Source organism: Salarias fasciatus, chromosome 19 (genome assembly GCF_902148845.1).
Source record: "Salarias fasciatus chromosome 19, fSalaFa1.1, whole genome shotgun sequence".
In the NCBI taxonomy this organism is placed as follows: domain Eukaryota; kingdom Metazoa; phylum Chordata; class Actinopteri; order Blenniiformes; family Blenniidae; genus Salarias; species Salarias fasciatus.
Window position 1 is genome coordinate 8,314,029 of NC_043763.1, and position 12,313 is coordinate 8,326,341.

Here is a 12,313-nt window from a genome sequence, read left to right on the forward strand (position 1 = left end):
GTCGAGATGTTGCTTTGCTCTTTTTTTTTTTTGCCCTCCTGTGCTTTGAAGTGCTTGGATGTGAATTCAAGACTTAGAAAACTGTTACTTTTTTTTTTTTTTTTGCACATGATTCCCTGAGAAAAGACGGGACCACACGAACAGCAAACTCCAGCAGCCGTCGTTCCACAAAAGGCCGTATCAGCTCCGCGGGCGGTGTTTGCTCAGCGAGGTGACTGCCAACGCGACGCTGCAGTTCAGCGATCACCCAATACGACCCGCTTCCTTTCGTCACCCGCACTTTTCCCTGGGCTTCTCCTCTTTATCTGTTTGTCTCGGCCTCCAGTGAAAGAAAGAAACATATGTTCCTGTCCGAAGGGAGACACATGAAACACAGGCTCTTTTTAGTAAAGGGCCGGGTTGCTTTTTTCAGGGGCAACGTGAAACTCTATCTGAACGGCAAAGGGCAATACGTGCTTTGGCCGAGACCCAAGTCTGTACCGAATATATTTGAAGTGTAAATATTTGTATTCAACGTATAAATGGACTTGATAGGCTCCAGATAAGAGACTAAAATTAATGCAGAGCTCATGTATGACACTTAACACAGAACGCTATGTTTAGACTTTTAAGTCTCTATAGGATTCCATGCAAAAAGGTGGATGCATGCAGGGAAAATGGCTTTTCAGTGGCATTATGTGAGGAATCACTTCAATACCACCACAACTTCAAATCTATGTGGTTCTGTAGGTGAGGAGCGCCCATGCTGTTTGGGTCTTAAAAGTGCTGAAAAGACACAAACACAATTGCCGCAACCTTATCTAACTCTTGAAACCCCGCAGCACAGTGCGGGGCGGCAGTTGAGCACATGCTGCAGTTGGGGCCTACTTTCCTGCGAGCAAACTTCCGTTTGCCCTCAACAGACGCAGAGGACGTTTCAACATCTGTTGAGCAAAGCTTTGTACACCTGTCTTCCTCTTCCTATTCTGTAGCGGACCCGAACCCTGCGCTCACATGTACCACCCAGTGTCTTGCCGCCACCCTTTCTTTACACTTCCCTTTTTGTTCTATAGCGAGCGCAGCCCTCGAGCAGCACCTCTGCAGCGGTGTGTTTTGCACCCGAGGCCGCCAATCGCACAGGATTGGATATTTAAAGTGGGGCGAATCAAACTTCTTGTTTTGAGGCTGACCCCTGAAGGATGTGGGTTTTACTCTTGGCTGGTGATTGCGGCTGTCTCGTCTGGGTTTAAATGAGTCGACGTTAGCCGCACTCAGATACAGCACTGCTTTAAAGACATTTACATAGCACTCCTGTGGCACTTTCAGTATGAGCACGTTCAGTACGGCTGCAGAATCCTCGTGTGCATTTCAAGTCAGTCGTACTTGACTGCAGTGGACAAGGTTATTTTTCTTATAGTAACATTATTTAGGCTTTCAGAAAGAGGTCAACAAAGGTTTTTTGCTATGCTTTTATCTGTAGTTTAACCACTTTGGCTACAGCTGGGGAGGGATCGTCTGGTCTGTCAGGCAGATGCGTCAGCCCGTCTCTGGGGACATCAGCAGTGTGAAAATCCCCCTCGCAGGGCTGAAAACAAGCCGCTCACAGCGGAAGTTGCTACATGAGACTGTTTGAGCAAAGAGCGCAGCCTTCCTTTTCTGATAAGGGGATGAAGTGCTTTGCGTACGTCTGTGTGTGCTCGAGCGTTTGTGTGTGTGTGTGTGTGTGTGTGGAACAGAAGCAGTGCCACACAAGGACGGCCCTAAAGCGAGGCAGGTTGAGGCAGGCGAGGGGAGGGAAGGGGTGCCAGAATAGAGCCAATGCACCCGGATTCCCTGACAATGCAGCGAGGCCCGTAGCAGGTTGAGAGCAATCATCCCTCTTTGTCTCCTCTTTCTTTGCTGTGTGTGTAACTGTCATTACTCCACAGCTGAAGCTTGCTGGGGGGGGGGGGTGATAGGAGCTGTTTTTCAGGCCTTTTTGGCTTCCTGCCGACAGACTTTGCAGACTTCCCGCTGCCGCTGCTCCGGCCTCGTCGAGCACAGAAGGCCCATTTGGCTCGAGTGACAGATCACATTAAAGCAATAACCTGCTTTGACTGTGTTATTTTAGCTCTGATGGTGAATGGGGGGTTGTTGTGCGCGGCTTCGCGTGCGCGCGTGCTCGAGCGTACGTGGTCGCCGGGTCGTAGCGAGCGAGGCAGCGGTGGAAAGGTGGGGGCTCCCTCGCAAAAGCTGTGGGAAAGGAAAGCAAGCTGCCTCGGTCGCATACATCAATGCAACACCAGCAGATGTGTCAAACGGCTTCGCCTTCACACCTCTGTGCACACCAGCACACACAAAACAATGTGCAACAAGCTTGCTCTGCCTCTGAGCACACACACACACACACACACACACGCACACACACACATAGTTCCCCAGAAAAACAACAGATATTCCAGGTGAGTCACAAAGAACCTGTGAAATGTGTGAATTTTCCACCGAGTTCGTTTCACTTTCAGTTCTCTCCGAGGCCATCACACACTTTGGGGAGGACTACAGTGGCGTTGAGGTTTCTGTGATGATTCTCGCCCTGTTTTAGGAAGGTGTGTTTACCCAGAGGAATATGTCCTTTTGCTCTCCTGGAAGCCAGAGAAAGGATCTCACCCTCCACCTATTATTTGCTCGCTGTTCCTAGCCATTAAGCCCTGAAGAAATAAATATCCCGACCGCAGGGTGGTGGTACACGGTGTCTTTTCCAGTAACCAGCAGGTGCCTTATTCCCACAAACCGCCCCCCCCCCCCCTTCCCCCCCTCTCCGCCCCCTGTTCCCTGCTGCCCCGACACAGAAAACAGTTTATTGTCATAATGCTGCAGCAGAGAGCGAGAAAAAAAATATTCCTCCACTCATGGGCCATTTATTTTTCTAAATGCAGATCGGAACTTTTATTGAATTACAGCTGAACGGTGGTAATGGCTCCCCTCCTCTATGGGTCAGTGTAAATAAGGAAGAGTGAGCGCATACAGAGTGGGTATTTTACTTCCCCTCATAGGTAAGTAAACAGGAAAGACGCTTGGCCAGTGGGTTTAGAGGAGAGTGAGTCGGTGGGCAGACAGAGAAGGATGCTAGCCGAGCTTCATTTTTTTGTTTATTTTTTTTTCTTGGATTCTCAGAAAATGTCCTCGAGTCGACATGCATCATCAGCGTAAATTAAAAGCGCTGTCTGGGCCCTCTGTAAATAATTTGGTAATTTGGACTGCATCCTGCTGTTCTATCTGGCGTCAGCAAATGCAGAGTGGAAATTTTTGTCTGAGTGGAAAAAGGAAAAAGCATTTCGCCCCGCGGCTATCGTGCGTGTCTTCGGCGCTCATCAGCTGGTCCGAAGCGGAGGCGTCCTGCAGTTTCAAAAAGTTAGACAATGTTCTTTTTTTTTTTTTTTTTTTTTTTTGCTAAAAAATGTGCATCAATGCCAGAGAAGCATAAAAAAACATGTTTAGAGGAGTACAGTCCTCTCCTTTCTGACTTTATGCTACTGTTTAGTCGCATTGAGGTTATTTCGCTTCTCTCTCACAAGATCATTTGAATACAAAAGCTGCGCTCGGAAGCTGCGTGCACCCATGAAAGGAAGTTTTCCCTCAAAGCGTCCAGACATGGTTGAGGTGTCAACAGAGGTCGAGGAGCCCACACCTCGTGTCTTTTAATCACCCCCCCCCGCCAGCTAACTCTACAGACTTTAAAGATTCTTTCATGTCGACGCCGTCATGCTGTAATGGTCCTGACAGAAACAGCCATGCAGCAACGGAGAGAGACATCAGCAAGAAAAAAATAATTCACCAGCTGTGTGTGACTGTTAGTCTGTGGTGCCAGAAGGTTTCTCATGACTGCTGGAGGGCACTGTCATCTGTTTTGCCCACACATACAAGCTCCCCTCTTTGAAACAGTTGGGGAAAAAAACTATTTGATATGAACTGCTGCATTCCAGCGGAATTATCAGTTGAACAATATTTGTTCGACGTATGATCACAAAAGGAAGGCGTTGAACGTCCGGAGTGACCCCGAAGAGGGAGATTGGCGCAGCTGACGTCACAGAGTGCCACTTATCAGAGGCCAGTGGGAAGCCTGATCATTATCTGATGGCATCTGTCTGGAAGCAGCTATTTTCTCCCCAATATCATAAATTCTGTTGATGCGGGGCTGATTGCGTGCGCGCATGGGCCGCGATCGCTCCGGGACATGGATGTGGGAGTCACGGCGAGCCATTAGCTAGTCAGGAAAGCACCCGACGTCACACATGCCACTGATCCCCCCCCCCCCCCCCTCCTCCCCTGGCACTGCTACACCTGTAGGCCCTTCTTTCAAAGGCACCCATCTCCATTTTCAAACATCAAAGTTGGCTTTGAGAGAGCAATTCGCACCGAGGGTGAGCCTTTCATGTGATTTGTGGAGCATGGGCGTGCCCCCCCCCCCCCCCCCCCCCCCCCCCCCCCCCCCCGCGCAGGGGCCGACTTAAAGAGATGCACCTGGCAGGTGCACCAAGCCCGAGCGCCCGCACACGCAAATACATAGGCAACAACATTTCATGCTATCTTTTTTCTGTTTGCTTTGCAGAGAGACTGCAATATCACAGGGAAAAATAACACAGCAAATGTCATTGTTTGTCTATTTGCATACTTCATACAGTCTGTGTGCCAAATGCAAATAGAATCAACCCGCCAACTCCAACATGCACCCCCCCCCCCCCCCCTCCCTCCGCCCTCCCGCCGCTGACCCGACTCCTGCTCCCCACGCCCGCCATTCTCCCGCCGCACACACCCAGCCGAGTAAACACAGGCAACAAAACACGACGGTGCTTGTGTGATTTTTTTTTTTTTTAAGTGAGGATATGTGTGTCAGCCGGACATGAACGTGTGTGTATGATTTTGTCGGCTTATCGCGACGTCTTTCATATGCATCACTTTAAAACACAGAACAAATTGTTACTTTGATTCCGTGGTTGCGGAGGATGGATCCACATCTCGGACAAACAACTTTTTCGTTTATCTCTGAATCTCTTTTTTCAGTGTATAAAAGACTGTTTTTTAGAGGATATTTTTCACATTTTTCCACTTGAAATCGATTTTAAACATTTTGCTTTCTGACTGACCAAGCAGATAAGCTCCAGCCCCGAATAGGAACTTTTTTGTGATGCCTCATAAAGTCTCGAGTGTCTCAAACTTTGGAGCCGTTGATCATTGATTTTCACTTGAAGATAATGACCTCAAATCTGTCCTCGCTCATTCAGGAAAAAATGCTTTGCTTCTCACAACAATTTTGGAACTTCTTCACGCTCAAACGTCATTGACGCTGTTTTAATTTTCCTGCAATATTCATGTCTAGTGAAATGAATTCCGACGACTTCCTGTGAGCTTGTTTTTCTCTACATATTAACACAAACACTTTGGTGTGGATTTTTTCTTGTTTAAACTTAATGCTCAAAAATAATGACAACCAACAGCAATTGCCACGCCCTCCCACAAAAGATATGAAGATAATTTATGAACATATCCTCACAAACTGAAATACCCCCCCCTCCTCTGTCTCTCTCTCTCTCTCTCTCTCTGTATTCAAAGAGTGAAAAGAGTGAACAAACAAGGAGCGACTCCACTCTTCACTCATCTGTTTTTCTCTCATTTCTCTCCTTTAAAAGCTCCACATGCTCTGTCCTGTGTCTGGATGTGACAGTCTGCCTCCTGGACTGAACCGGAGGAACAGCTCTCATCTGCAGTTGTGCTTCCAATTTGTGCTCAGCACAAGTTTGATAATAAAGCATGACGGACAGATCAGGGTGTTTTGCAGGGACCCGATGACGAACGTCGGATGTGTGATGAGGAAATTAGCAGCGAGGGAAAAAAAACAAAAAAACACTTAGCTTATCATGCTTCTGTTTGAGAGGCAGAATACTGCCTGTGAGTGTTTTTAAGCATTTTACGCGTCAGGGCATGTGGAACTGCATCCGTGTACCCATACTGTGTGTGTGTGTGTGTGTGTGTGTCCCTGCTCAGGAGTTTCCAGAAAGCATGGCGCTCTTTGTTACACAGCCGCAGGCGATCCGCCGCCGTCGCCGCCGCTGCACTCCTGTCAGTCAGGTTCTCCTGACTGAATCAGTAAACATTAATAAAAAAGAAAAAGAAAAACCCTCCTCCTGCCCTCCCTCGATGCGAGCTCCTGCTCCCGCTCCAGCTCAGCTGGCAGCCATGCAAATGCTGGACTCAGTTCTGCACAAACAGTGCTGTAGAGCCCCCTCGTGCAGGCCCCAGCCCCCCGCCCCCCCTCCACCCTGCAGCACGCCAGCCCTGCAGACAGGTGACCACACTGGCAGCCAGGACGCTTCTCAGCTCTCTCTGCACCCAGACATTCGGCGCACATTGTGTGGCGTTGTCAACGAAAAGTCAGAAAAGCTGGATCAAAGCAGTCTTGGAATATATAAGTGTCTCTGGAGATGAGCTATAATAATGATAATAAAAAAATTCTGTTGGCTTATTGCTTTGTCTGAAGCCATCATGCGGCTGACAGAGTGTGGTGCCTTGTGGTTGGAGAAGAATCTGATTATTTTTATGGTACTAATAATGTCTGAATAGCAGTGTGTGTTCCTGCTCTTGGACTGTACCGAGACGTGGCTCTCACTGTACAATTAGAACGTGCTTCTTGTTTAAATGTGGCAGGTTTGTTATCTTGTGTGATTTCTATTTTTAGACTGTCAGTTCTTTAATTCATCAAGATACACCAAAAGCTCTTTTTGACACCAACATATTGAACGATCCAAATGCCCAAAGTGAATGAATTTAAAAAAAGTTTGAATTTCTTCTTGATTTTTTTCCTTTTTTAATGAAAAAGTAACACTCTAACCCACCTGCTCAATAAACTTATTTAATAATTGCATATTTTTTTAAATCGATGACAATTCAATTCAGTATGTAAAAAAAATACAGCAATCTTTTATTCCTGTTTATTTCAAACAAAGCCAGTCTCCGGGTGCATATTAGAATTGTGTTTTACTTTAATCGGCCTTGGCACATGTTTATTTTCTGTCATTCTATGAATTCCCCTCTCGGTACCGCGTAACAGAGTTTAATGAAGCCCTAAATTCCTCCTGCCCTAAATTAAACAGTGTCACTTTATAGCACTGAGTGAGGGTGTAAAAGTAGCACGGCCACTCTGACGCCTCAGCTTGAGCCGTAACATGTTGACAGACAGGCAGGAGACAACCTTAATGTACACAGTTATTTCAAGCCCGGGCGTTCGCAGATGCACAGTAGAGAGAGAGAGAGAGAGAGAGAGAGAATTTCTGCACTGACACGCACCTTTTCTTTTTTCTTCTTTAAACAAAAGGCAGTCGAATTGAAACCACACGCACACACACACACACACACACAAACTTATTATTAATCAAGTCGCTCCCTTTCCTGCCTCTGCAAATAGAATCCAGCTTGCAGGGTGGGAGGCAATGAACCGAGCTGGGTGTCCCTCAGCTCCAAGTGCCAGTCATATTCTGCTCTCATGTGGCAGTTTCTGCCCCCCCTCCCTCTCTGTCTATGGTCTGTTTTGACTGGGCTAAATCCACCCCCGTCCCAGATCTCTACCTCCACATCCATGAGCCTGAGACACAGGCAGAGATCTCTGACGACCTGCAGTCTGACGCCCACGCAGGTGTGTGTGTGTGTGTGTGTGTGTGTGTGTGTGTGTGTGTGTGGCCACGCAGCTCAGACTCATCTGGCGAGGGCCGCTCTCCAGCATCCCTCCCGCCCGGCGCCACTGAACCACATGAGAAGCGAAGCTGTGACCCAACGGCGGCGCCGCTGCTAACAGCTTCAGAGCATCCTGTGTTAAATCAACGAGCCACTTATATGTGGCCAGGCAGGTACGACCCCTTCTCTGACAAGCACTGGGGACGAAGGGGTGAGGAAGAGGAGGAGGAGGCGGCGGCGGCGGCTTCCACACTGAGCTGAGCCACCTGCGGCTTGGAGACTCACTCAGCTCCTCTTAGTGGTCTTGGGTTATGCCTTAATATCCTTTACAGTTTCCTCTGACTGGGCCGCCCCTGTGGCCTGCTACACACACACACACACACACACACACACACACACACACACACACACACACGCGCGCGCACACACGCTCACACACCCCAAACCTCCTCATGATGTTAATCTCGAACCCAAAAACCAAGTCTCAACCCCAAAATAAATAAAGGTTTCTTTTTGCACACGTGATCATGTGAACAGGAACAGATACATCTACAGAAGTGATGCGTGCACAGCAGGAACCCACGCATGCACCCGCTTGTTGCTCAACTCGTGCACACCTTTCAGCAGAGACGCAGACACCAGCTCTGCAGCGCCTCACACAGCAAATGCACTTTAACCGTGCCAGCTGGGGTGGTGGTTGTGTGTGCGTGTGCACGTGCGTTTACTTACTGCGCGGTTCCCGGGGTCCGTCCACGGTGACTTTGATGGCGCGGTGGTAGGTGGCGACCTGCGGGGGTCCGGTGAACACGGTGATGGTCAGAGTGAAGCTCTTTCCTGCAGGAAAAATATCACGAAATTATTTTTAGAACTATTTTATCCCTTTTTTTATTTGCAACAATACCTCACTATCATCATCGCCTTTTTTTTTCTCTGCAGCCTTTGACGTAAAATTAAGAGAATCAAAACAAGGAGAAGCCACAGACCGGCTCTTCTGACGGTCTGCTTGCGGGTATGATTTAGATTATTGTGAGAATGTCTTCCAGATTGTTTCAAAGAGCTTACAGCAACAGTTTATTGTTCAACAAGGGTTCGGATCTTGCTCCCATCTGCATCGAAGTCCGTGCAGAGGAGGGAGGAAGGCTGCGCCATGCGGCGGATCCCCGGCGCTCGTCCCCGGCTGAGAAAGGCATCTCTTGTTAAAAAGAGACTGCGTGGGAAGAGGGGGGGAAAAAACCCCTCGGGGTGGGGTAATTGAGCAAAGAAAGAAAAGGTGTGGGCTACTGCTTTAATTCGGTGACGAGACTATTTCCCACTCGTCAAATCACAGGTCATCTGACATGAGCTGGCAAATACAAAAATACATTTTCTCTGTCATGCTTCTAATGTTATCTGTTGCGTATCGACGGTTTTAGATCGACAGAACGTGGTCTGAAAATGTTGGTTGTCAGGCCTTTGCTTCAACCGCAACATCCTGCAAACAGGCCTGTTGATGTGTGATTTTTTTTTTTTTTTTTTTTTTATTAGGCAATTAAAGAGCGCATCATTTAGAAACACACTGCGCAACAGACGGTGAGCTGTGCGCGTCCTGCGCAGCGGCGATGGATTATCTGACAAATCGTCCCGTGGGCATAAATTGCGAGGTGGTTGGGTTTTTTTTCTTTTCACCCACCCATCGGATTTACACCAGGAGGATAATTATGTGTATTCCTGTGGATTAAGGAAATTATATACAGCCGCATCTCAGCCGCGCGCCGTGACGCATGCCAGATGTTTGGGATGACACCAGTGGACGTCAGTTGGAGACGTGCGGGCACCCTTTGAGCCTCACGTGGAGGATTCCACATTCGCAGACTTGTCGTTTTATAATAGAAACAGAAACCAGCTCAGAACTTTCAGAAAATCCGTATTATAATAAGAATCACGGAGCAATGTTTCCTACTTGTGTGTCTGCGCAACATATTTGGGAGCCCAGACGGTTAATAATTTTTTTTCGCTTTCACTCAAAAATAATAATATGCTGTCAGATGTCAGTCGTTATTCCACTTAGACCAAGAAATACGAGCCATTATTATTATAAGTGCGTTTCCAAACGTTGCTGCAAATGACATTATGAGCTGAGACTCTGCCACTCTGTCATTGTTCTGTTCTGGTGTGTGTGTGTGTGTGTGTGTGTGTGTGTGTGTGTGTGTGTGTGTGTGTGTGTGTGTGTGTGTGTGTGTGTGTGTGTGTGTGTGTGTGTGTGTGTGTTAAGAGAGAGAGAGAGAGAGAGAGAGAGAGGGTTTCAGAGGTTGCGCGCACCTCGTCCGCTCCTGCCCACGAAGCGCAGGTCGTTGAATCGGGCCACCTGGTTCTTCATCACCGCGGAGGCGTTCCTCAGCTCGGCCGAGTAGTTCTCGTCGTTCCCGGCCATCACGGTCACCAGAGTCCCGTCGGGAACATCCCCGAGAGCCACAACCTGCGCGCAGGAGAGAGAGAGCCGGCGGTCACTCTGGGTCACCAAACCCAATGTACACAGCGCGCGCGTAAAACCGCATCCTACTGCCATAATGTTGAGTGCAGATAGCTTTGCAATTTCACCACAGTGTCAACAATTAAGCATGACACAAGCTGTACAGCGAAGACATTGTTTTTCTTAAGGGGCTTCATCTGAAGTTAAACACTTGTACCAAAAAGAGGTGACATTTTCTAAACATCCAACACGCACGCTATTTACGTTCTCATGTGAGCTGATCCAACCGCTCTAATCTGACAACATCACTCTGAAATGAGCGAACTCCAAATAATTCCTATAAAAAGATAAATACTGAAATTTAGGCCTGATGATAAAAAAAAAATGCTCCTTTGTTTCCATCTATTCTAATTTCTGTTGCTTCGTGTTTTTTTTGTCATAAAAGCCATAAAAAACGTACACATTATATTTAATATATTTCTATCTATACATATATGTATATATAAATGCAGACACATATTTCAGTATTAAGAAATGAGAAATAAAACCGATTCATCCCTTGACTTTTATCTTTTAAAGAAAAGAAAAATAACGTTGTCCTCTGTATTTTACTCATGCATTTGTCACAGACATTGTGCACAATTGCGAACTGATAAAAAATAAATTAAAAAATGAATAAATTGTGAATAGAAGTCATGCTGCGCCTTGCCTTGAAAGCCACCGGCAGCGTCTTGTTGCACCTCCAGTGAGACGGCAGCACGGAGCAGAGGAAGTTGGGGCTGTCGGTGCGGACCAGCTCTCCGGCGTGGTCCGCCAGGACGTCCACCACGTTCCTGGTGTCCGGTCTCGTCCGGAGGGGCCCCGGGGTGGCCATGGCCCCGTTGCCGTCTCCAATCTTACTGCAGGGGAAGGACGTGGAGGGCGGCGTGAACCGTCTGGTGGTGGGCGGCTCTACGGGAATATGCATCACAACAGCTTGGGTCAGTGCCACCTGACTGGGTCCTATCAGAAGAGCAGAACTCTTCGGGGGGGGAAAAGCAGTTTTTGTCTTCTTCTTTTCTCTTTTCTTTTTTATCCGGACGCTGCGGGTCTCAAGAGTCCACAGAGAGCGCAGAGAGGATGGAGAGGAGAGACTCGGTACCTCAACCGAAACAATGCGCTCTGGTGACTTTACTGCTAGATTATCTGTAAATGATGTTCCAGTCCGGAGAACATCGGGGTTGTTCTGTTTTTCACCAGCTTCAGCAAAAAATGGAAGCGCTCCAGAGTCTCTGTCAGCGCCGAATGTGTCTTCTATCGGCGCTCTTATCTGCCGCACGGCGCACTGTCAGCCCGAGTGGAAACAATATATCAACACCACAAACTACTGAAGCGCACACTTCACAATCTCTAAACAGTCAATAAACTTCCCACTTTTTCACATTTGGTGACAAACTGTAGCGAGGAAGCAGGTAATCCAGCCGCGGCGTAAAAAAAAAAAGTAAGACAAGCCAAGCGGCGTGGCTGTCTTGGATAAACTTCCTAAAACACTATCTGAAGTTAAACCGAGATAATTTACCAAGAGATTAATAAACGCTCACAGCAACACCACTCTCAAAGGAAAAAAAAAAAGCTCTCAGACGCGGCGGTCTAAAGAAAAACTACAACTTGAGCGCAAGTCTGCCCTCTTTACGTGCGTAAAAGTTCTTGCAGTTCGTATCCCGGTTGGATTTCCCCACAGAGAAAAAGAGGCGCAGGAGCAGTCCCGTCGCTCCAAGTTGGATCTCCTTTAAAAGTTATCCTTCAGGGCGCAGGAAGGAGCCGCCAGGCTGAACGGAGTGCAGAGTGCCGCGATATTATTTTACCCTAGTCATTTTAGTGTTTAGTGGTTGGCAGTGCGGAGATGATTTCCACCAATGAGTCTGCTGGGTTGGGCTTTCATCAGACCAATCAAATCCCCGACGCTCCTCCTGCAGCCCTGCGCCTGTTGTCACACACGAGCTGAATTATTGATATTGATATTTATATATATTTATATATATTTATATCTGCGCGCTTCTCTCTGCTTTTATGTGCTTTAGATCAACTTTAACATGCTGCAGAGAGGAATTAGCACAGTATGAGTTAAGCAGAAATGTCGCTTGTTTTGATACAAAATTAATTATATATACATTATTAAGTTATGAATTAACTTTCCATCGG

The 12,313-nt window shown here is 47.6% G+C and overlaps 1 protein-coding gene across 3 annotated transcripts in view; it reads right to left on the bottom strand.

Annotated features, from left to right (window-relative positions):
- Positions 1-12,313, bottom strand: part of runx3 (RUNX family transcription factor 3) — a 54,875-nt gene that overhangs the window by 18,145 nt on the left and 24,417 nt on the right. For all 3 annotated transcript variants that reach the window (XM_030116383.1, XM_030116386.1, XM_030116385.1), the window contains 3 exons: positions 10,842-11,083; positions 9,982-10,138; positions 8,413-8,517 (listed from right to left, as the gene is read on the bottom strand). In XM_030116383.1, coding sequence (XP_029972243.1) covers positions 8,413-8,517; positions 9,982-10,138; positions 10,842-11,083 — 504 coding nt within the window. The remainder of the gene's footprint in view (positions 1-8,412; positions 8,518-9,981; positions 10,139-10,841; positions 11,084-12,313) is intronic.